This window comes from Melospiza melodia, chromosome 5, assembly GCF_035770615.1.
Source record: "Melospiza melodia melodia isolate bMelMel2 chromosome 5, bMelMel2.pri, whole genome shotgun sequence".
NCBI lineage: Eukaryota > Metazoa > Chordata > Aves > Passeriformes > Passerellidae > Melospiza > Melospiza melodia.
Window position 1 is genome coordinate 35,148,089 of NC_086198.1, and position 23,705 is coordinate 35,171,793.

The following is a 23,705-nucleotide window of genomic DNA, read 5'->3' on the forward strand; positions in this document are numbered from 1 at the left end:
TGCAGAAGAGATTTAGATTGCAGCAACTCATTGATCACCCTGTCCAAACATAATGCAGGAGATAGGGAAGCCATGTGTGGGAAATGTAAAGGACTAGAGGCAGACTCTGAGTGCACGATGCACAAATGAAGAGCCAAGGTGAAAATGGATTTTGTAAATGCCACTTGGACACAGAATCTGGGATCAAGGGTGGAAGAGAGCAAAGGTTGCCTGATAAAGTGAAGGGGTGGAGAAGCAGCAGCAGGAGCTTCATCTAGGAGAAAATGCAAGGAGGGGGGGCAACAGGCCAAGTGTGCACATTTCCCTCAAGAACTGGAATGAAACCCGAAGTTGCTGTCTAGCAGACAAATGCTGAGACTTTGTATCTGCAGAGCCATCAGTAATACATCCTATTTCCCTGTGGACCACAGAGAAGATAACTGTAATCTACCCTGCTGAAATAATACTCTCAAATCAAACTGCAGAGGTCTGCTGGACTGGAAGTTATCCATCCCGATAAAGAGCAACATCTGCTTTTTTCCAATATATATTAAAAAAAAAAAAAAACAAAAAAACAAAAAAACCCAAGAATTTATAAGCAATAAAACAAAGTTAAAGAAAAATCAGACTGCAAAACCAAGCACTGAATGTCTTAGCAATTTTAATTAGGCTTTCCTGCGCAGGCAGTTTATGAGGAGTTTTTGAAGACACAATCACATACTATAACTTTGATGAAATCCCTGCTTTTTCCCTCATGACACAGCACTCTGGAGTAAATCAATATAAGACACGAAAAGGAAATGCGTTCTGCAGACCTTGCACAATTTAGAACCTGAAGAATTTAGAAGCAATGGAGAACACAGCAGATGAAGACCAAGCAAGATAATCCCACAGACGATGTAGCTAAATGCTGCAGTAGAAAAATGGATTTATCCTTGCCACTGATAGAATCCTCTGGGGTGCCAGGAAACCTGGGTAATTGTTTGAAGACCAGAGAATACTGCAGAACAGATCTGCAGAAGAACTAGGGATATGTTTTGAATACAGAGGGTCATTAGAGATGGTTATGTGAGAAAAGGTTAGCGCCTTCAAATGAGTGCTAAAAATGGCTGGTTACATTTGTCTTCTTTCTATGACTCCGCTCATCCAAGCAGAAACCCCAATTATCTTCTTGGTCTATTGTGAAATTATTTTTTAAAGATCTCAACAGAAAAATGTGTTTCATCAAATCCAACTCTCCACATCTTAAAATTAACTTCATGCAGTTTGTGGTCATCCTCTTTTAATACCTTTGCCTAAAACTACAGAGTTTCCAGCAGAGTAAGCAACTAACAAAGCTGGCATGAACAAGAGGCAGTTGGGGAAACATCAGGAATCCAGGGGAGTCATCACTACTGTACCTTTTCCAAATGAAAACTTTTGTCCTTTGAAGTCAGACCATGACCCCAGCACACCTCAGTCTCCTGTCACCTCTTTAGGAACTGGTGCTACCAATTCCCAGTGTGGCTAAAACACCCTCCCCGCCACCCCAGAGGCCCGCGGAGTGAGTGCAGTGCCCCGTACCTCGTTCGGGGGCACAGCAGCGAAGGGCTGGATGACGGCCGCCAGGGGGATGCGGGCCTGCCGGGCCATGTCCGCCGTCAGCGGGAAGCAGTAGGTGCTGCAGCGCAGGTACCGGGGGCTGGCGTGGCCTGCAAGCACCACAGAGAGCTGAGAGGCTGCCAGGAGGAACCTGCCCAGCCCAGCACCCAGCAGGACAACCAGAACACAGAGCAACAAGTGCACGTGCTACATTCAACACATTCCTTCTTTTCCTCCCATGCAGGCTTTACCCATCTTTGCTCCTTATACCCCAGCCCATTGCCCCTCCATGTGGTTCAATCTTTTCTTCCTGAGTTTAAAGCAGAGATTTAAACATGACAAGAATAAGCCAACAATTACTTGCAAGAACAATCTCAGTAGAGATTACTTGAAAACATCCCATATCTATGATCTTAGAAGAAAACGTGGATGCTATCCCAGTGGATGTGTCAACAGTGTACACAAAGGGATGAGGCAGACTGATCTCTACTGTTAAGACTTCTCTCATGAGCTACCTCTGATTCAGAAAACACTGTGTCTGTCTTAACATCACCATGCTCACCTACACTGCAAAATACAGGGTGCAAAGTCACCACCACAGTTCCAAGAGGACACTGAGCACAGGCCCCTCAAGGAGAAACTGCTGTGAGATGCAGGCAAGAGCATAGAAACGAGTTCAGGAATCAGCTTCCTGATGCTCCCTTTGTAACCAACAAACTGCAGCTCTGCTCAGTTTGTTGAAAGGAATTTCTTGGATCATCAGAATAGATTTATCCCATTCTCAGATAATGCCAAAAAATCTCAGTGCGTTTGTACATTTTATTCAATTTATCTCAGCATTGATAAATTACTGCTGGGCTGAGTTAGACCACCAGTTTAACCTGTATTAAAATATTGAGCCTGCTGTCAAGAGCAGCATGTGGAAGACTGCAACCCCAGGCTCCAGGCAGAAACAAAGGCAGATAAATTTTTCCTTTGGCCAGTGTACATCAACTAGACAGCTTGCACACTGCTTCTATCACTTGAATAGAAATTAATATCCTAAAAGGTAACAGTGCTAGTCTAGTCTTACTGCTTCTTCTAATGTCCACCTTTCAAATTTTCAGAAAGGATTTTTAACTTGAAATGTAATACCTTCAAAAATTTTAAGTTAAAAAGCAAAGTTGTCTCAATTACTCATATTCTTTGAAAGGCCAGGAAGGGTAGAGGAGGTGTTAAGTCACGGTGTAAGAACTCAGCTCCCACTTCCCTCCTCCCCCCTTTTTTCCTGTTCAAATGAAGTTTGCAATTTCATTACAATTTAGAGCAAATACCATCATTTTCAGATGAGAAATTTGAGAATTTAACCTTTTTTAAATTTAATTATATTAGATTTCCCCTAGAAGACTGCCAAAGCAGTAACGAGGACAGTTACCTTGGTCCTGGATCACGCAGTTGGTGGTGACGAGGGGAGGAACCTGTCCTCTCGTGTTTGTGGCATAGACCTGCCCTCCCCTGGCAGCCTTGTCATTCTCAATCACTTGGATCTGATGAGTGAGAAGCAAGAACAGCATGAGGAAGGTAAGTCATCCAGCTACACTCCTGAACAGGCTAAGATCTACACAAAGAAAGACTCTGGTTGAAGCCTCATTTATAACAATTTACAATATAATGTCAGGAAATATTTATGCAGCTGACTTGGCTGCCCAAATTCCTTTCCCATAGGCTGCTCCCTGTTACTTCTGCACATCCCTCACTCAGGTTTAATGCTGACACTTTTCAGGATACAATCAAAGTTATGTAAAGCTGTATTTTGTTCCACACCAGAAATCCAATCACTGATACCATCACTCCTCCTCTCTCCTCAGCAACCTGGTTTAGAGTGCAGCCAAACAGCTGTGGGAGGCAAGAGGAACGAGACAGGGAATTTCTCAAGCTGCCTTTGCCACTGCTGCTGGTGCCTCATGGAATTGTGTCTTTACACTGCACATGAACTTCTAATAATAGCTAGGGAACTTCAGAAGCCTCTGTTGGAAAGCAAACAGAGAAGAAAAACTAAATTAGTTGCATGGAGTCTACTGATCAATGTCCAAGAGGCATTTCCTAACACACAGAAAATAGTCTGGGGCCTATAATTTTTTTTTATCAATAAAGTTTTTCTGTGCTGCAATTTAAATATACAAGACATTCCTCAGAGAGCCTGTTAGATCTTCTGCTTGATTACTTTTCCCTGCCTCCCTGCCTTGTATACTTATAGCTAACTCTTGCATAGAAGGAAAAAGGTTTTGCTCTAAAAAGGTCCACTGGCTGAAGAAAGCAAACCACTCTGAGACTTGGCTCTGCAAAGGATCAATGTGCCACGCTATTCTGCAGCTAACTGACCTAAATATATCATTGTTCTTGGAAATAATTGTTGACAAAGTCCAGATGCAAGTTTTCATAGATGTTGTCAGGGTACATATCAGCCTCTAACATATGTAAGAGAAATATAAATCAACAATGGCTACAGATAAGAAGTAAATTTATCTGGCAACACTACTATAATTACATAATGTAAATATAACAACAGAAATACACATGGTCATACTTATTCCTCGTTCTGAATTAGCTTTTTGTCCTTTACAGACGTTGACCCAGATCATGTTTCTTTCAAACATTCCTTCAGATCCTCTCTGTAAGGCTTAAACAAACCTTTTAACCTATTTTAACATGGCTGTTGCAGTCAAGGCTGTTTATACTGTGCGCATAATTGAAACAAGACATCAGCCCATGCTTTCATGCCAGACCTCTTTCCCTCCCTGCCCTTTTTTTTTAATTACACAAGATCATTTTATCCCTCTACTGTAAAAAGCGTTGCACTGAAACACTAGGAATGATTGACTTAAGGGCATTTGTTATTTATACAGACACTTGATTCAGGGTTTTTTTAACACAGTGTTTTTCAGTTAAAAATTGCCTTTAACGAGGCAATTGCAGTTGTTACATTAACCCCTAAGGGATTATCAACAAGTATTTTTCCAAAGTTACTGGGGGTTTGCATCAAATTCATCACTGGGTAAAAAAAAAAAAAACAAAACCTTTTCTAGAAGGACAAAAGAATACCCAAATTTAAAGAAGCAAGATAGTTTCATACTAAACAGTGTGAGGCTTTTGTAAAAATGTTTCTCCTGTACAGCAAATTTGCCTCAGTGAGAAGTGTAAAATTCCTTCACCCAGACTAGCCTGCTGTGCAGTGGTGAAAACATTTTTTTAAAGTAGCAAGTTCTAGGTTGAAGCTGCTTCAAGAATTCTGACTCTCTGAGGACTCTCTGACCCGTCCAGGTGATTGCTAGAACCACCCCAGTGTGGGCACCAGAACATTTTCTCCATGAGTTTAGCACACTATTGCTTTCTATTTCCATCAGCTGTTTCCAATAAAGAAGTTAAATGCTGCCTGTGCCTGAGCAGCCCTTTCTCTGCACACTAATTAGACTGTTTCAGAAAGATGGATGCAACCATAACCTCCTTTTCTCTAGCACCATCCTGAGAAGAGACACTGTCCCACCAGTGCTCAGTGTTCAACAGCTGAGCCTCTCCAGCCTGCATGCAGCTTAAGCACCAGGTATATTCCAGGCTACTGAAATCTTCACGAGGCTGCAGCAACTGAAATGATGGCTCAGGCAAATAATTCCAGTTGCCTGAGAAACTCTTGAAATCCAAAGGCAAAGTGGCTTCTGAGCACATGACTTCTCAGCCTTGCCAGGACTGCACTTCCAGAGTTCATTACCTGTATGGTGTACAAATCCTACTTCTGGTATCTGGTACTAAGTTCGAGCCTTCAGACTTTTCAGATGAAAAGGAAAGGTGATAAGCTGCAGTGAACACAAGCAGTTCTTCAGTACTGGACACTGTCTCATTAAGAATCCTTTTGGGAATTCCTAGTGAAGTATTTCCTACAAACTATTTGGGACATACTCATGTACTAGTATCCCATGTTAGATAAAGTTATAAAGCCTCTTCAGTACTCCAACTAATTTCATAGACTAATTGATCCAAAACTGACAGCACAGAGTACAAAACTGCATTAATTAGAAACTGCAAGAATTAGAAGGTATGTTGAGAAGCAAGCCATGTAAGTCACATGTAAGTGCCAAAGTATGTTACGCAAAACCTGACCAGCTAAAACAAACACAATGTGAGCATTTGTCATTGCTTTATTTTAAATGCAGCAGCAAGTTACATTTATAAAAAATTAGAGCCACATTACTTACTGGGCTTGGAATGGAGTCAGGATCAAGCTTCTTCTGTGGTGGGCCTGAGAGCTGTGCTGGACCACCAGGAAAAGCACCAGGATAGGACAGCTGAGATGCTGCCATCTGAGGACCATAGTTTGCTGCAGAGTTACAAATGATAATTCATTTGAAGTATTCAAGTTCCATTATCAATGGTTAGCATCAACTTCTGACATGCAATTAATTCTTACTCAGCTAAGTGCAACTCCTCTTTCCCCCCTGTTCTCAGCAACTAAAAGAACTGGATATCTGTGGCTCAGTTTGGCTTTGTGTTTTTAAAAAGTAAGACCAACACCAGATGTGACAACTTTGGCTCCAAAGTTTTCAGGTTTATGTCAAGTAGGACAGTTAGTAGAGATTAGCACAGCTACTCACACCAGGCCATTACCTCAGACAATCTCTCCACTAACATCAGTCAATGCAAACTGATATCATTAGTTGGCTTTTTGTATTCAGTTACAATCCATTATTGCTATAGCAAAGCATTTTTGAAAGCTACTTATGACACTACTACAAGACAGAAAGCAGCCTATACCTTTACAGAGTGTAAGAAAAACACCTTCCTGTAGTGTGGTATGCCTTCACCAATTACTAACCACTAATTCTGATTCTGATCCTAATTAATCTCCTTTTTCTTGTACAGTCTCAACAGAGTGCTAAACTTGTGAGCAAAAGCAGAGCCTGTCTCAAGTGTACTGACTGACAATGCACATCCTTCCCTTCTACAGAAAGGGAGCTCATATTTCATTTTCCCCAGTCAGCTGAAGATTCAGTCATGAATGGACACAGTTCCACCAGTGATTGCTCCTGCACACTTTGTTTTCAACCACATAACAAACATCCTTCCCTACCTTGCTGAGGATGATATCCAGGCCCTGGAGGCTGTCCCGGAAGGTGCTGCAGGTTGGGATTTGGAGGGACAGGCCCAGGGACTGCACCCTGCCTGGCCACAGGAGGCAATACTGGCTGGGCACAAAGGCCATTGGCACTGTTTGCTGGTGGAGGAGGCAGCTGTGCTGCAGGAGGCAAACCCATCTGCTGCTGGCCTGGGGGCAGCAGCCGCGGGCCCTGGAAAGCCGCTGGGTGCCCGGGAGACACGGCAGAGCCTGGAGCAGCGCCAGGACCTGACAGAGAGATGACATCAGGTGAGTCAGGAATGAAAACCTTCCAAACCTGTGGCAAAGGTGCTCTGGTTCTGCTCAGCACATTTCTATGGCATACAGGCAATACTGGATCCCATGCTGACAGCGCTGCCTTATGGGACTCTGTGTGTCTGACCACAGGACAAATCGTGATTTAGGCCTCGGCTGATTCAGTCATTTTATTTCTTTTGGCTCTACTTGCAATAAAATCCTGCAGCTGGGGTACATGGGGAAAGAGTGAGAGAAGCCAGAGTTGGACAGTTCTTCACTAGAACACACATAGGTCACTCAACTTTCAAAATACTACTTCATTTCAGAATGTGAAACAACATTCTTTTTGCTCAATAATCCATTCCTCTTATGTGGCATGTTTTTGTTAGTCTGCTATTTGTATTTCACCATTACAGGTTTGATGGAAAATAAACCCACTTGATACTAAAAGATGAAACATGTGGGAATTATTTTGTAGACACTGGCAAGGAATTGTTTGTTGTTTATAAGATTCAGATTTCAATTTGAATTAAGAGGACTCTGAAAAGAGAAATTTTTTGAGACTTACAATCTGTAAACACTTATTACTTTACAAAACCTACATTTTAAAATCAGATTTTCCCCCAAAGACAACACAACTTTAAAGAGACCTAGAAGAATAACCAATATTAAGTCTGAAGCAAAAGAACAATGTGTTCATATACAAACACTGAAATACATCTTCTGTCACATATGTTAACTGAAAAAAATCTTTACATGTAAAATTCAAGCCTCCCAGTACAGAACATGAGAACACTGTATTTTATACAATTGTTTTAAAATTGTTTATGTATTTTGCATAATTTAAATACATATCAGCATTCATTGCTGGAAGTCATTTTTATGGAAGCATCACATGATCACATCTTTATGGCCTAGGTTTGAGATGGTATAACATCAAAATAAATGTAGATAAATTTAGATTAAAACCCAAAAATGTTTAGACAAGAAAAGAAAATATTTTTGTAACTAGAGAACCCATAAAAAGTTGAGAAAAACTAAAACCTGTCTGCATATTATTGCTCATGCCTTGGCTACTACTGACACATTCACTGAGTATTTTGAGAAACAACTTTTGGGCTATCAGAATTTAATGGAAGGTCTGTCAAACATCAATTGAGAATTAACCCAATACTACTCATTTAAGGAACTGGATGAGATAAAATGCTAAGAACTTAAGCCAATGATGGTGGTCAAAGGTCTCATTTTCTGTTTATACAGAAGTTCAGTGAGTTTTAATGATCATAGTGTTAATGCTGGAACTGAGAAGAAGTCAATCAGATAAACCAATTACCGTAGCTATTTATCTGCATGCTGCTGAGCTGGTCAGCAAGTTGTGCTGGAGGGGAAGCAGGTGCAGTACTTGGGAAGGCTGCTGGGGACTGATGATTGTAGGGAGGATAGGAAGGTCCTGTGTTACTTGGAGGTGAAGGGCCTTGAAACCTAAAGGAAAAAATCAGTGCAGTTTTGCAAAAAAATTACATCAAACAATCACAACTCTCAAAAGATCTCATACCTCCTCAAGATGGTGCTGAAACAATTAATTAGGACAAAACCCTAATGGAGTATGCCCACATTCTGCTCAGACACTGCACACTTGTATTAAAATACACAAAGGACACAGAAATTGCACACTTGTTTAATAAAACCAGGCAGTCCATGTTTGTCTGCACTTGTTAGAAATGAAGCAGAGTGGTATTGCATGGCAAAGTGAGAGCAGGAATAACTGTAAGCCTGAAGATTAAGAAACACAAGCTTCTGAACATATCACAGCACTTCATTGCCTTTCCAAGCTTATAAAGAAAGACTCCCTACCAGGGATGGATGAAGAAGATTAGGAGAAAAATCTGTGAAGAAAAGGAAGTGAGGAATGCTTGAGGATTTCTCTGTAGTAGAGGAAAAAAGATGATGTGGGTAGAGAAAAACTTCATGACTATTAGATATGGAAAACATGAATGCAGGAAAAATAACCAAAGAAAAGAAAGCAGTAACACACACATGGCTTACAAAGGCATTTTCTACCAGACTATTTCACTCTGGTAAAATAAGATCCCAGGCTATGTCCCAGAGACCATCAACATGGATTTTCCATGTAAAACTGAGGATGAGCCCAGCTATTTCAAGAGAATTAGAGCTTGCTGTACTCGAAAATTTGTCTAGATACTTCCTGGCCTAGAACAGCAGCTCTGAGCAATTCTGAAAAAAAAACCAAGACCAGGTGAAGAACAGGAGACGTGCAGCTGTCAGGGCAATGATGGGAAGCTACAGTAGAGAATCAGAATTTTGCTAGGTCCATGTCAACCTGACTCTATTTACCCTGTTTTGTCATCTTCAGGACAACCACCACTTCTCCCTATGCATGAGTACATCATCTTGAACAACTGATCACCAGTCTTTTTGGGTCCTCCTTCCCACAGAGAAAATGAAACAACTACACAAAAACTAAGAACCACAGAAGGAGATTAGGATTTCAACCAACTACAAGAAGAATGTTGTTAAATGGTGTAAAGTTCACTAAAACTGAAGGAGCTATGGGTACACAAACTAATTTTGCCACTCCTGGGAAATGTGGAAAATAACTAATATTTGACAGAATTAAATAAAAGAGCTGCATATTGACACAAATATTGACTTATATTTACCTGCAACACAAATATTGTGTAATAAAGCTTGGCTACCCCCTCATACAACCTTTTTGCAAAGATTTCTTTCTACAGCTTTCACCTGTCCCTGTTTTCTCCCCTGCCCATTCCTGCCTCCTTCACAGAGAGGTAACAGAGGTCAAACAGCTCAAGTGTTGATCCTTCCCAGTCACCTGTGTGGCTGCTGTCCTGGTGTACCAGAGCCATTCTGGAAACTGGTCTGGCTGAATTGCTGTGCACCAGGTGGGGGAGGCCCAACAGGAGCTGGAGATCCAAAAGGCACAGTTGATTTGGACACACCTGCAAAAGATTAAGCACTTTTATGTAAAACCCTGTAAAAAAGAACAAGATGGGCAAGAAATGCAAGTGTGCAGCTCTGCTCTGGCATTAAGAATAACAGGTTTGGGTCACCCTGCTTAAGTAAAGGGGTTGGACCAGAGGTCCCTTCCAATCTCAGTGATTCTGTTGGAAAGCACAGATTTCTGCTCAGTTATTAAAGCAGATACAAAAAACATAGAGAGAGTAAAAAGCAAACAAACAGCAGTTCATAACTTTCCAGCAAAGAACCCAAGAGGAACAGTAAGAAAAAAACAATGAACAAACAGACACAGCAATTGCCAGTTTGGGGCAGTGCTAATTCCTCGTCATCCAGTTATATTTCAAGGCAGAAACAAGAGGTCCCTTTGATTTCAGAGGCCAAGGTAAGAATAGAAACTTAAAACAACTTGTTAGAGTAAAAACAAAAAGAGCTTCCATATGTAGAATCTCTGTGCTGAAAACTGTTCCTAATTCAGACCTAGTATAGTGACTGTGGAGAAACTGTGATTTATGTAAACAGCAGTGTTGAATGAGCAACCTTTCAAGAAACTGTATTTCTTGAACTGCTTTCCCTTAAATTACTCTAGCATTAAAAAAATCATCTGGTATGAAAACCAGTAATTACCCCAAGTACTCTAATACCCCAAGTATTCTAGTAAGTCAATTACCAGAAGCATCTCTATCAGAATTCTCACTATATTCAGCAATTGATTAGAGGAACACAAGTCCTGCTGTCTTTTTAGAGAAACTGGGTAAAACTTTTTTTCTGTTTCCACTTGCAGTATCAGTGTAAAATTTACACATGGTAGAAAGAGATGCAAAACACCAGGATACAAAGGTAGAGTCTGAAAAAAAAATTAAAGCCAAAATAATACCTGGTGGAGGTGCTGAGTATGAAGAGTTAGGGTCCCCATAATGTCCATAATGAATTGAAGAACTGGGTGGTCCAAAACCTCCTATTCCCGGCTGGGATTGGGAATATGGAGGAGCTGCAACATAACCTTGTTGACTCATGATGGCAATTTTCTCATTCCAAGTATTGTGTCCTCTACAGCAACCTGCAAAAAGGAAAATGACATTCACTCATATTCATCACTCTCTGTATTTTAAAAGGCTGTGAATTGCATTGTCCCCCCCAAAAAGATACAAGACGCATTTGAAGGCAAAAAATGACCTGAAGTCAGGGGCAAATATTGTTTTTACTTGATAATTTAGTTTCCTCAGCACTACCACATGCTGCATTTAAATGGGATTCACCTATCTCAAGCTCACAGAGAGAACTGTAAGCAGTGGATGTGCAGATGGAAAAAACTCTCGAAGGAAATTCCCAAACTATTCTTTTTACTGGAAGAGCCTTGACTTCAACTGCACATGGAAAATACACTGTGACTCCTGCTCCTCAAATACCAGCCATGCCAAAGAAGCCAGACTCACTGAGAAATCAGGAAAGGCAGAGTGACCAGAGCAAAAAACTCCCCCTAGCAAATGCTTCTCCTGTGCTAGCACACCTTATTTTACAGGAGGTGTGGAATACAACACCAGTTTTCCACCAAACATTTTACAAACCTTCTGCATCAACCCACTCCAAGCAAGTGATGGAAGACTCCTTGCTTTTGATGCTGGTGAAACAGAGAATAAAGTACAGGATACAGAGAGTTCCTAATTCTGGTTGTCTTCTGCATTAGTGGCCCAGGCCTGAGCAGCCTTTTTACTGAGGAACACCCCAGTGTGCCAAAACTGAGCACAAGGCATTCCATGAGGGACAGCTGAGGCAGTATGGCCTCAACAGCACTGCATGCTGCCCTTGCTGTTAGCAGGCATCTTCTCCACAAGTTTCACATCTTGATCCTGTTGTTGTTAAATAAATGAAACAAGCAACCCCTAAAGTCTGATAGACAGCAATTCAGAAAGAGTTTTTTAATGGTGAGAGCATTCACAAGATATGTAATTTCTTTCATGGAGTCAGATTTTGTTTAACAGGATATGGTAATATTTTAGAAAACTTTCAGGAAAGAGTGTCCTGGTAATTGCCTTCATTTTTAGAAGCAAAAAATCTGAAGAATCCTGCATTGACAAACCATATGATTGTATTTCACCAGATTAGTTTTCAGATACAGTGCCCTTGCCTCCAAGGATCTGAAAAGTTATTAAAGTTGTACACTCTGCAGCCTTGACAACAAGATTCCTCTTTTCCATGAGAGCTTCCATTTTGATAGCAGACTTAATTTAACAATAACAGAATTCCACTTTCTTGAGGCCCAAATTAAACTGTTATGAGAAATGCTGAGGATACAACCTGAACAAGCATTTACTACTCCTGTAGTGTCCCAAGCACAAAAGCCAGTCATCCCAAAGAACTACACAACATAAATTAGCATTTCAGGTGTTGAGTGTTCCTTTGAAACAGCTTTCCCAGCCACCTGTACTTGACATTCTTAAACTCGAGCCATGGAGTCATCTTTAAACATGGAAATTGGATGAAAATAAAACATGAATTGGGTTTGAATTGGGTTTCAGAAACACACACAAAGGCACCTTGAAATTACAGCTCTAAGAGCACACAGATGAATTTATGCTGCACTGGCACATGTCAGTAGACAAAAGTTACCCCTACCAGAAAGCCCATTTCTAGGCTTCCCAAATTAAACAGATTATTTCTGAAGAAAAAACCCTCAACAGTTTTACTGATCATCCACATCAGACAAGAAATCCCTCTGAGCTGGTTACAGGGCCTGGCCCTCTCCACACTCCCCACTGCAGCACAAGATTTCTCAGTTGCAGTGGTTAACTGCTCCCAGGAGTTAATCCTATGGAGTTTTCTCCTATTTATGGGCTAACAAGGTAAACACAGGGAGAAGAAAGAAAAATGTTTAATCAGAGGCTTGCTGAGGCCAGCTGCAACCTCTTCCCTCCCCCACCTCCATCAGAAAAGACGTGGCAATGAGAGCTTTAGTTGCTCCAAAAGACACTAAATTAGCATTAAATTGCCTACACACCAGCACAGACATATGCATACTTTATATCTATGTAAAGGAAGAGACTTTCACTTAGAGGCAGCTGCACCTTAAGATGCAAGAACATTCAGAGGAAATTACTTCCTCCACAGCTTACTCACACACACACAAGAAAAAAAAAATCTTGCCACGTCAAACTTCCCACAGACAGTATAAACACAGAGAGGTTGTGCTGAAGTGAGACAGAAGCTCTAAGCACAGATGAAATAATACAAGTTCCTCAACACAGTTCCAGACTCTATTTAGCACCAAGGATACTTATTCTCCTCTCAGGATAGGTATATATACCAACTATCACAAATAAGTGTTTTAAGGTTGCCTGAAGGACTGTGAGGATTTCAGAAATTAACCGTGGGGGTGTGAATACACCGTCACACCATGAAGAGCTCATACAGAAGGTCATGAAAACTTTTCCCTCCCTGTTTCAACACTAGTTTACCTTATAACCCATAACCTGGGGAACAACACCAGCATTGAGGAACAGCTGCAGAATTTAACTGGCCTCTATTACCGAATAGGCTGTCACCTTTTTCAGAGGATCGCTGCACCTATGCAACGCTCTGCTCTCTCTGGGAAGATGTAAAAGTTAACTACGCGCAAGCAGAAGTAGGACAACAGAAACAAAACTCGAGTCCTTGGCTCCCTGAAGGAGAAGTATCAACTTTGTATTTGTTCGGAGACACTGCGCTCCCCAGCACGTCCTGGGGCAGCGGCGCGGTGCCCGTCCCGGGCAGGGTCGGCGCGGAGCCCGTCCCGGGGTGCGCCTCCATCTGCAGGGGCTCACACAGGCAGGGCGAGCATCGCTGCACGCACACACCGCATGCAGCACAGCCACACACCTACTTCTGGGCTCTTCTCCGGTACCACATCGCCAACCAAGCTAGGAAAGCAAAATCTAATTTTTTCCGTTCCCTGCCAAGCTTGCCGAGCTTTACTACATCTTTACACTCGTGCAACTTTTCTATCCCCATCGCCTAGGAGCTTTCAGCCGCCGTAAGCTCGCAACAGGTCCGGCCCCGCGCTCGGAGCCACCGCCCGCCCCGCGGCAGTCGGTACCTGTGCCTGCCCGGGGCCGGGCTCCGCCGCTGGCGGACGGGCGCAGCCCCCGGGCCCGGCGCTGCTGAGGGCGGCCGCAGCCCCGTGCCAGCCCCGTGCCCGCCCCGCCGCCGCCCGCGCTGTCCCCGCGCTGTGCCCTCAGCCGCCGGGGCCGGTTGGGACCGTTACCTGTGGCCGCGCGCCCGCCGCCTCACGCGCCCGAGTGCCACGTCTGAGGCCGCCCGGCGCGGGCCGCGCCTGCGCAGTGCGGGCAGCGAGGCCGCGCCCGCGGCCGGGCCGTGCCCTCCCGGCGGGGACGAAAGGCGGCCCGGGGCGGTCTGCCTGGCACGGAGCTTCCTTCGGCCCGGGGGATCCATCCCGCTCCAAACACGGAGCCCAGTTACTAAAGGGATACTTGTTTTTCTTCGTTATGTGCTTAAAAAACGGAATCGGGTTGGAAAAGACCTCTGAGGTCGTCGAGTCCGACCTATGACCGAACGGCACCACGTCAACTAAACCATGTCCCTCGGTGCCACGTCCGGGCTTTCCTGAAACGCCTCCAGGGACGGTGACTGCACCGCCTCCCCGGGCAGCCCATTCCGATGGCTGATTATCCATCCTGGCAGAAATTCTTCCTCATGGCAAACTTAAAGCCCCCTAGAGCAGCTTAAGACTGTATCCTTTCATCCTGTGGCCAGCTGCCTGGTCGAAGATGTATATATGTATACTTACAACTACATTTTACACATATATATCTTGCATATCTGCATGTAAAATTATGCCACCTGAATATCTCCAGTGAAATATGATGCAGGTACTTTACCTGTTTGCATACTCTGGTTTTAATTACTGTCCAAGCGCATTTAAAAATGCTGCCTTGGTTACAGAATAGGTAATGTTTTTCTAATTAACAAAGTAGAAACATGGGAGTAACATGAGAGAGATTGGAAGTAACATGAGGAAGATGTATTTGTAAAGCCACTTTTCTTCCCGATCACAAATAAACATAATTGTGTTAAGGTAAAATAAAAGCAGACTGGCAGATGAAAAAAAAACCAATCACTCAAAGAATCACAGAATATCCTGAATTAGAAGGGACCCACAAGGATCATCAAAATCCAGCTCCTGGCCCTGCACAGGACAGCCCCAAGAATCACACCACAACAGCTGATAACTCACGTGTATCTGGAATTCAGGCTCCAGAGGCTTTCCTATCCTTGTTCTACAACCTTACTAAGTCTTCTGAAAGTACTAAACAGTTTACCTAGAGCTATACCTCAGTAATGGCTGTGAGCTCAAAACAAACTGTCCAAAGCATTTCATTTCTGAAAAAAACCCCCGGAACTTTGAAGCAGATGTCACAATGAAGATACACAATGGCATCCTTTACATGAAAGACTAACTAGAAACCTCAACAAGCAACACAAAGCAGGCAAGAACAGGGCTTGGTCTGTCTCATTCTTGCTAACCAGAGCTGGATTCACTACTAAATAATATAAGCTGGTTTTCGATGTGTTATCAGAGCCAATACATTGGATATGTCAAGGGAAGTCTAAAAGCTTCCAAATCTCTCCCAACTGTCTAATCAGAATGGAAAATGTCATCCCTGAGGTGACAAGCATCGGTTAAACTGGATGTGGTTTTGTGGTTTTGATACTACAGGGTATCAGTGACTCTTTCATAAGCAGGATGCAAACCAATGCCTTTCATCATTGCCGTGCTGTAGTTCCACCCCTCACCCTTATCTCTTTTCCTGGTTGTAACAGACACATTAAAGTTATGCAAAAACTCTTCTGAAATACCATGCCACTGAGGAAAATACAGGTTTAAGTTTGGACATTCCCTATTTTGCCAGGGAGACAGGCAGCCACTGTCCCAGCAGTCCTGCTGTGTCTCTCTCTGAGCTATTAACAGTGAGCAGCTGTGGATAACTCAGCACTGAGGAACCCTGCACTTTCTTGGCCACTGAATCCTCACTATCAGATTTCTCCTCCCAGAAATCAGCTCCAGTGAAACTGAAACATGAGATCAGCAAAAGATACCATGGAGAAGCCATGGCATTGGAAGTTCCTCCCTTAATTCAGGCCCACTCTGGAAATGGATCCAGAAGCCTCTTTTTTTCAAGGATGCTCCTGTTCTCCTTTAGTCTGGCACACTGAGACAAAAGGCATGCAGCATGTCACAGTCTGCATGTTTGGAACTACAAGTAGGATTTATCTTCTGTTTTCACCTATAACATTTAAAGTATTTTAAGGTTTTCAATTTCAGAAATGTGGAAACATCATTAAAGACTAAAGTGTGTTTTAGGTCTGGAATATAATTTCACATGAGAATGTGAATGAAATGAGAATGCAGTATTGCTAAACTATTGTAAGTAATTGTATTAAATAATTTTAATTGAACTCTGCCATAAAATCTGAGAGTCAGACTGGTTTGGTCTCAATCATTGTCAGCGATGATGAACTTGTAGGTTAAATTAGCTTTCTTAACAGAATCAATTAGGTTGGAAAATTTATCCGTAGTGGTACCTATGCAATGCTGCTGAAAATGAATGTGATTTCATACATTTCAGACCTAACTTGGAGTAGTACACAGGCTCTATAGAAGGCTACCTCAAATCTTCCAGAGAACATTATAAAATTTGGTTTTTAGTTGTTATTATTATTTTTCAAATAATTTGAGATTGGACTGTTCCCAGAAATTACTGAGGTCTATAAGAAGCCCCAGTTGAGCAAACCATGCAGATCTTCTGTCTCTATCTCACAGCACAGCCCATTAAGACAATGTGTGTGTGATTCCAGGAAACCTAAATCCTATCCTAACCTGTTCAGTTAGTGCATGTCCTTAAAATACAGCATCACTACAAGGTGCAAGGAAGAATCAGAACAAACCTTTCCCTAGGGGAAGATGTGGGCAATATTTGGTATGTTCTTTAAAGTAAAGACTATTTAATCACAAGGAATAGTTCATAAAACTCCAAGGATTATACATTTTAAAAGGTGCTTCTTTTTGTTGAAACTGATTTTCTTCTTTTATTTCATTTGTATGTCCTTCAGGCAAGCTACAGGTTTGCTTTTGCACATCAGAAGGGTCCCAAGAGCTATTTACATTAAAAAATACTTTGTTTTCTTATCTTGCTTACATATACTCACTAAAATCTTCTTTAATGCTTTGCCTACTGTATATTTAAGGTCTATGAAAAACAGCTTACTGCTCAGTGTAAAGTGCTTTACAAGAAAAATGGAAATTATATTTAAAAATATTATTTGATTAAAATGAAGGCAAGGACTTTGGTATAAAAAAAGCCAGTGAAACTTTGAACAAATTCTGTTTCTCTCAAAAAATCATGTGTCAGATTAGAAAATGCTATATGAAGAAAAAGAAAAGATGTAATATTTCAGAAATCAGAACACTACTATCAGAAGAAACACATCAGTGCTGTGACTCAGCTACATTTCTAACATAAAAAGCTAACCACAGGAGAAACCTGAAAGAGGGTACAGCAGAAGTGAATACTGATATTTTGATTCGACAGTCTCAAAGCCAATTAGAAAACATTATTGGAGTGCACCCTTTAAACACTGCCCTACAGGGAATGAAAACATCCAGGGGTTTTCAGAATACCAGACTGATGTCTGTAGGTGTTGTTATTCAGCACAAACAATACAGAAATGTTAAAGTTCTGGCCATGCATTCATTGCTGTATATTTTATGTACCCCATGTTAATAGATACTTCCTACAGGGACTGTCCACTATCACAAATTTCAGCTCAGGCCACAGTAAAGGAAGAATAACTCCTGACTGGTTTGTTGGGCTTTTGTTTACCAAGGTAACTCAGGCTGTGGATCAGAGCACCCAGAACCACGGTGGGTCCTGGCCAGTTGAGGAGATCACTGGGAGGCCATTAGGGATTGCTGAGCACATGGATCATGCCAGTGAATCTCCCTTTTCCCTTCTGCTGAGTGCTGACCTCCCACTCCACAGTGATGGTAAAGCTGTGCTACCCCTCAGGCTGCTTCCAGCATAAAGACATCCTGGCACCTTGTGCTCATTAAAGTTTCCAAAGTATTTTTGGATGAGAAGAAGTGTGAATCCAATTCCAATTCATGAACTTGTATTCTGTTTGTCTGAATTCACCTGCAAATTCTTTAGACTGATTAATACATTTTATTCCCTGCTGTGAACTGGGATGTTTTGTTGGTTGCTGGTAAGCTTTAGAGCAGTTGCACTGTTTTACCCTAGAAATGGCTGGATTTTGTTATATCCTGCAGAGGATGGGAGGACTGGGAGTGCTTCATTTCTTCCCTGCCCCAACTCTTTTCAACATCACTGGCAACTGGGAAATCCACAGTGACTGCCCCTGTTGTCTCAATGCTCCCTAACTCCCCCAGAGGACAAAACCCAGCCAGCACAGGGGGCATTCAATGCCTACCTCAGAGACTGTTGGTAGAGTTTGCTGGCACTTCTGCAAAGCAAAAAATTCTATTTAGGCATGAAAAACTACATGCAAGTGAAAGAGTACTTAATGCTGTTATTTACTCAGGAGATACTCTGGGTCTTGAGAACAGGGTACTTGCCTTAAAGCCCAGGTCCTGATCTCCTGTTAAGTTGATCCCTTTTAGCTAAAACCACTTTCTTTCCCTGAAACTCAGTTAAACAGAAATTTTTATAAAATGCTTTATGGTCCACATGTGGTAAGTTCTATGCAAGCCACACATTACAAAAGCAAATGTACTTTAGAAAAATGACTGGCTGTTTTCTCCCAACAAATACTCTCTGGCTAGTTCAAGCCTCTGGATTTCCCAATACCTGCAAGCTGTGAGACTTCTCTGCTTACTCTCACTGACTGTTGCTATTTTGGTTTTCTAATGAAATCAACATTCTGGCAACTTGATCCGGAACATTTACAGGAGATAGATGTGGTGTTCTGAGAAAACTGCTGTGATGTTTCAGTTGGGGAATTTCCATTATTTTTAAAATTCGTTCACTACTGTCTAAGATGCATGAGAGTGGAAGACTGCACTACCTGTGCTTAACAAAAAAAACCCCAAGACTTGATTATCCTGCTGTAATTGCTACTTAATGAACTCTAACATAAAACCAAAGATGAGGTCTTAGTATAATCTGATTAATAATGTATCCCTTATAAAGAACTGTGAATAAACATTAGGCCACCAGTCTGAAAGAACAGCAGAAAGTTAAACCAGCCTTTCTGTGTTTACCTGCTGAATGTATGGAATTTCTTAAACATTGATATATTTCACTTTTACACTCAAAAGCATCTGAAGCAGCTTTATTTACATTGGGTTTCATTTTGTTTCCTGCTTGTGTTTAAAATTTCTGATGTAGTAGTGGAGTCTTGCTATAGAGCAGTACTCAAACTTACTAGCAATAAAAAAGAGTAGCTGAGTGAGTTCTTCATAACAAACTGGTGATTTAATTGAGTTACTTAAGATGCAAGTACTTCTATGTGTGTTCTTACTTTAACTGTGCTTCTGCTTTATTCCACCATTAATGTTAAATATTAGTCTTGATCACAAAATAATCTGTAAGAAAACCCAAAAATACTGGGTTCATGCTATATGGATACCTTTAGTATAAAGCAATTGATGCCTTTCCCATGATCAACAAAAATAAACATCAGAATTAATTTTTAAAAAAATCCATCATGTTATTTTTACTCCATAGAAGCAACAGAGGGATAGGAGATGCAGCTGGAGTTAAAATTAAGGGCAGGAGCAAAATTCCACGCCACGCTTGGTGTCACAGCACGTGTGGTAGCTTTGCCTTGTGGAGGCACATAAACCCCTTGTTCAGCATTTGCAGACATGGGCAGTTGTCTGGAAAACAGACAGATCCATGTCAAGGCCAGCTACAGAGTACATGAGCACCAAAGCAGAGGCCTGAACCAGAGGCAGAAGGAGTTGAGAAGTTTGGAAACTGGTTCCTGGCAAGAAGATGCAGCACAACAGGCAAGGCTGCAGCATCAGCAGGGGTTAAACATCAAGGTGTTCTTGGAGGGAAGATTTTTCCAATAGAATCTGCTCCACTTGGAAAGGAATTAGTTATCAAAGAGTTGGAATTCTTGTTCCTATTGCCAGGAATGAAGATAGCTGGATTGCTTTTTAATCTATTGCAGTTATTTGGATGGAAGGTAACATTTCATGCAGGAGGTCCTGGTTGTGTCACCTCTGCTTCTCTGGTAAAGCCTAACCAGAACCATTCAGAGGCAGAGTGAGCAATGCTGGCTGCCTTTTGCAGGCAGGACTTGATGCCAAGGTGACTTTTTATGCCCTGTCCTTTTGACAGATGCTGTAGTTGGAACCACCAACATCAGACCCACTGGGACAGACACTGAGCAAAACACTTCCCTGCAGCTGTGAGTGTTAGAAACTGCTTCAGAAACCCTACAGCTTAGTTGGTAATACAGAGGAAAGAGGGAAGGAAAGGATACTCCAGGAGGACTCAAACTATCAAACTACCAAACTCCAAGCAGAGAATTTCAGAAGTTATCACATTTCTCAAGGCTTCTAGCAGCTATTTCTCCCATTTTCCAGGCCCAGACCAAAAAATCAGAATTTTCCAGTGAAGTAAGAGAACCCAAACTCCCTGAGACCTGTACTGCATTATAGCTCAGTTTTTCTCTGCTTCTCCTGTTTTTGTTTTCACTATGGAAAAATTCATTCTTAGGAGACTTCCAAGTAAGAAACAATACCTGCTTTAAACTGCAATGCAAAAATAGTTGATTTTTATGCTGGACTGCAGCCATGCATGTAATTGAGCTCTTTCAAAGCAACCAGTCAAGGGGAGTGAATCACCTCTACACTTGCTACCAGGAAACAAAATTTAAAAGATGAAATCTGATGCAGGAGAGTATTCATCAGACTAATTTTAAATATTTGTATTCAATCCTAAATTCCCCACTAAACTGTATTTCAAATTTTAGTAGATTATTTGGGCCTAATTCATATCTCAGCTATGATGAAAATATATTTTCTAACTGAATATGATGTGATTACTCTTGATTAATTTCACTGTTGTACATCAGAGGAGAATTTGGCATGGTGGATTTCTTTAGCCCAACATGCTCGCATGAAATGTTTTTTCAATAGGAAGAGGGGAGACGATAAAATCCAACAGTTTCAGATGAACAGATGGTTAAAAGGTGCTGTGTTACTTAACTGCCCCCTTTAAATGACAATTCAAAGAGCAGGATGAAGCATTAGGGCAGAGGTGAGCAAAGTGAAACACCTGCTTGCATTACTTACATGCGTGTTCCATTCAAGGCTCTTCCAAGCTTTGGCAGAGAAGATCAATTTTGATTCTCATAGGCTCTGTTAGGAAGAATGTGATGCAGCATCTCCCTGCCAAAACCAGAACAAAAATGACATGTAAATAGCTTTCTTTTTACTTTAGAGGCTTTTATCAGAATTTTTCCAACTACTGAAGCCAAAAATGTAGTCATCCCATCTTCTGGGAATCAAAATGAAAAGGAAATACACACCTAAGAGTCTTTCAAAGTCCCAAGAGTAAATTAGTTCTTACTTGCTAAAACACAGGGATAAGTAAAACCAGCAGTGGAATGGCACCTGGAAACATGAATTCTAGCCCAAAACATTACTCCTAGATTAATAAGAAACAGTAATTCCAGCACCACAATTTTTCTCCCATGTTCATAAACCTTGCAGTGAATGTGTTTTACTTTCTCTCACAACAAAGTCTTGTAGCTATTTTGTGAATTAATTTTTGGACACAATCTGAAATCCTTGTCATTTCATAAAGGAAAACCTCAAAAGAATTTTCTCCAAGAAGTTCAGGGGAAAAAAAAAAAGTTAACTTCTTTTGGCTGTGGTAGGAACAGGTAGGACAAACACCGAAGAAACATGAGAGGTCTCTTTCCCCAATTCTTGTCTCTTTGAGTTATCTATACATTTTTTATACATTCTTATGTCTTATATTTAATGGTGCAGGTCTCTGGCTGCAGAGGCCCTGTGTACATGATTTGAGAGCTGCTCCTTAATTGGACTGTAGTTACATTCTCTACACAAGTTTCCATTTTCTCTTGTTATAATTCAGCAATGCTCAATGCTAACAACATTGTTTCTGTGTTTTGGAGGAAAGTGGCTTCTTTTGCCAATTTATTTGGATTTTCCCTCTCACAACAGATCCAAAACTCCTAATCTAGGATGACACCCAGTTACCTAAATGATGAGAAATACCCTCCTGTACTTTTCTGTGCTTCTTCCACTGTGCTTTATGTGCCAGTCTTGAAGCTGGGGAAAAAGTCAAGAAAGCAGGGCTAGTTCTAAAATTCCAACTCATCATACAGTGCCTTGCCTTATAATCCACATTAGGGATTAAAATGAAAAGCTTTTACCTTTACTGGCAAGGAACTACTCATGCCTAATATGAGTGTGAGCAGAGTTTTCCTGTCTAGCCTTATAGGTAGCTAAGAATTATCTATGACCTCTGTATTTGATTTGTTTTCACTAAGAACTTGGTATTACTGGTTTTGGTACCTTTGCCACTCAATGTCTGTACTTCCAGTGAGCAAATCCATCTGGCAGTGCACTGCAAGGCTCCTCATGCAATTAAAACATCTGGATATTATTAATTTGTCTTGTAGGACAAGAGAGTTTTGTTGGGAAAAGATGAAGAGAATCAGCTTTAATGGATGTTAGCTGGAGCCACGCATTTGAACCTTCCATCAATATATTTAATTCACATTGTCATTTTATACCTCTTTTGAAAATTAAATCTTTTCCATGTGTCTCTGTTCCTTGTTGCTTCTTAAGTCAGGAGAAAAAAACTTAAGGGTAGCAATTAAGCAGAAGTTTATTTTTCTACTTCTGTAACATTTGTGGAAAATGATGTTTAGATCTGCCTTCAAAATTTGCTTTTGCCTTATGTAACTACTGAATTGTAGGACTATGAAACAAGGTGTGCTATTAGGCAATGATTTGGGAAAACAACATGTGCTGAGGTGCCTGACACTGCCCAGTTTGCAAAAGTCACTTAAAAAAAAAAACTTGAAGGGATATATTGGAAGAGGTTGTCTTCCCTTCATTTGGAAGAGACTATGTGCCATGATTTATTAAGTGGCATGGCTGTGATTTTATAATTTTTTCATTAAACCAGCTATATATTTACAAGTGAGGGATTTTCTCCACATAATTAACAACACAAAACAAAAACAAACAGAAAAAGCCCCCCAAAACCAAACCAAACTAACAAAAAACAAACAAACAAAAAAACCCACCAAGAGCCCATCAAGCAAATAAGCATCAGCTTTTTTTTTTTCCCCTGCTGATTCTCCCATTTGGCTAAAATCACATTCTACAATAAACTGGGTATTTTGTTAAATTGTTTACAGATGATACAGTTAAATCTAGAAAGCCGTGAAAATAAGTATTATTGGAGAACTAGCTTATGTTGATTTTAATGTGGAAAAAAATCAGATATGAAAAGAAAATGAAATGCAGAAAAGGGAGGAAGCCAGACCATCTGGGTACTTACAGTAAAATGCTGCCCATAAATTAGAGATCATGATATCCCCTTTCCCTCTGTCTCTTCCTCATTACTAAGGAATGGGTGGAAATGTTTGCATTTTTAAAGAATCCACAGACCTAGGATACTACTGTAGGTGAAATGAAAGCTTTGCTTTTATTGCTGGATGAAAAGACAATCATATATCTTATTTCTTCTCACATTTG

At 41.2% G+C, this 23,705-nt stretch overlaps 1 protein-coding gene across 2 annotated transcripts in view; it reads right to left on the minus strand.

Annotated features, from left to right (window-relative positions):
- The window catches only part of SEC24D (SEC24 homolog D, COPII coat complex component), a 59,394-nt gene that overhangs the window by 27,651 nt on the left and 8,038 nt on the right, over nt 1–23,705 (minus strand). Inside the window, exons 3-10 of one of the 2 annotated variants that reach the window (XM_063157024.1) lie at nt 21,261–21,356; nt 10,818–11,000; nt 9,798–9,924; nt 8,277–8,425; nt 6,662–6,934; nt 5,790–5,911; nt 2,975–3,086; nt 1,543–1,670 (exon numbers count right to left, since the gene is read on the minus strand). In XM_063157024.1, the coding sequence (XP_063013094.1) occupies nt 1,543–1,670; nt 2,975–3,086; nt 5,790–5,911; nt 6,662–6,934; nt 8,277–8,425; nt 9,798–9,924; nt 10,818–11,000; nt 21,261–21,273 (1,107 nt within the window). In that variant the 5' untranslated portion in view covers nt 21,274–21,356. Of the gene's footprint in view, nt 1–1,542; nt 1,671–2,974; nt 3,087–5,789; nt 5,912–6,661; nt 6,935–8,276; nt 8,426–9,797; nt 9,925–10,817; nt 11,001–14,180; nt 14,236–21,260; nt 21,357–23,705 lie in introns of those variants that run through there. The other variant, XM_063157025.1, reaches the window with a different exon arrangement.